Consider the following 1,336-nt stretch of genomic DNA (forward strand, 5'->3'; position numbering starts at 1 on the left):
TGAAGATACTAAACACTGGCCTTAACATTGAGCCCTGAGGAACACCACCAGTGACCAGTCACCAGCCAGATGTGCCAAAGCAAAGCCAGAGCTCTCCCTGGCAGTGAGGAGTCAGAAGGTACCACAGTATGGCCGTGCTGCCATGGGCCCTGCCGGCCCCAGGCTGCCTGCAGCATCTGGTCCCTGCACCATTCCCAGGGCTGGGAACGTGGTCAGGAGGGTTTCAGGGGCTGGGATGGCACCTCCAGACACAGCTCCAACTCACCCATCTTCCCATCCTCCACGAAGAGGATGTGCAGCGGGTACAAGGTGCTGAAGTAGAAGACATCGATGTTGTTTTTCACCGCGACCTGGGATGGAAGGACAGGGAGACATCAACACCTCCTCCAACCTAGAGAGCATCCCACCCCACCCCGTCCCACCCCACCCCATCCCTCTTGAGCCAGGCTGCATCCAAGACAAGAGAAGGATCACCGTCCATAGAGATGGTGTCAAACCAGAGCCAGGCTGAGCTCCGAGAGCAGAGATGATGAGCTGGGCATTGATGAGCTCTTTCTCCTCATCTGGTTCCTGCTCCACACGCCCCTTCCAAGGGAGCATTCACCCAGGGCCCCGTTCCCAGCTCCCAGCTCCATTCCCTACCTGGAGGTTGTTCAGTGGGTCCATCTTCATGACGGAGCCGACCGTGTTCAGGGGAAGGGAGATCTCCACGGACTGGTTGGGGGCGAGAGGAGCATGGACCTGGAGAGGAGCTGCTGGGGCCAGGCCGAAGCTGGAGGTGGGGGACAACAGAGGAGGGCAGGGGGTGAGCACAAGGAACCTGCTCCGAGCCCACATCAGCACTCTCTGTGCTGGATGACCAGGACCAGGCTGCTCCTGCCTGCCCCAGGGCAGTACCAGGCAGCCCCAAAACCCCTTCCTCCCAAACAGACTTACACTCATGGTGAGCACCCCTGCACCCCTCCCTCAGCACCATCCCTTGTGGGGTCCTTTTGAGGTTCCTCAGGAGGACAACTCATGGGACAGTGCTTTGAGAACAGCCTCTTCAGCCAACTTCTTAGAGGCTTTGGTTTGATGCTCATCACCACCAGAGCCATCAGAGAGAGGAGGGTCATCACGCGAGGCTGTTCCCAGCCCTTCATCCCACCCTATTCCCTGTCTGGGAGCTGAGGCAGCGTCCTGGCTGCTGAGGTTCCTCACCTATTGCGGTTGAACTGGATGGCGAAGTCGGACATGACCTGCAGGGCTTTGTTGGTCAGCACCAGGTCCATGGAGATGGAGCCCACCTGCCGGCTGAAGGTGCCCGAGATCTCCAGCCCCTTGGCCTTCATGGCAG

The 1,336-nt window shown here is 59.3% G+C and overlaps 1 protein-coding gene across 1 annotated transcript in view; it reads right to left on the reverse strand.

Annotated features, from left to right (window-relative positions):
* Nucleotides 1-212: 212 nt before the first annotated feature.
* The window catches only part of AP1B1 (adaptor-related protein complex 1, beta 1 subunit), a 16,251-nt gene continuing 15,127 nt past the window's right edge, over nt 213-1,336 (reverse strand). The window contains exons 16-18 of the mRNA XM_010015676.1: nt 1,201-1,336; nt 643-772; nt 213-350 (exon numbers count right to left, since the gene is read on the reverse strand). The exon at nt 1,201-1,336 is cut by the window's right edge and continues 8 nt beyond it. Of these exons, the coding sequence (XP_010013978.1) occupies nt 213-350; nt 643-772; nt 1,201-1,336 (404 nt within the window). The remainder of the gene's footprint in view (nt 351-642; nt 773-1,200) is intronic.

Source organism: Nestor notabilis, unplaced genomic scaffold, assembly GCF_000696875.1.
Source record: "Nestor notabilis isolate BGI_N333 unplaced genomic scaffold, ASM69687v1 scaffold20365, whole genome shotgun sequence".
Taxonomy (NCBI): domain Eukaryota; kingdom Metazoa; phylum Chordata; class Aves; order Psittaciformes; family Psittacidae; genus Nestor; species Nestor notabilis.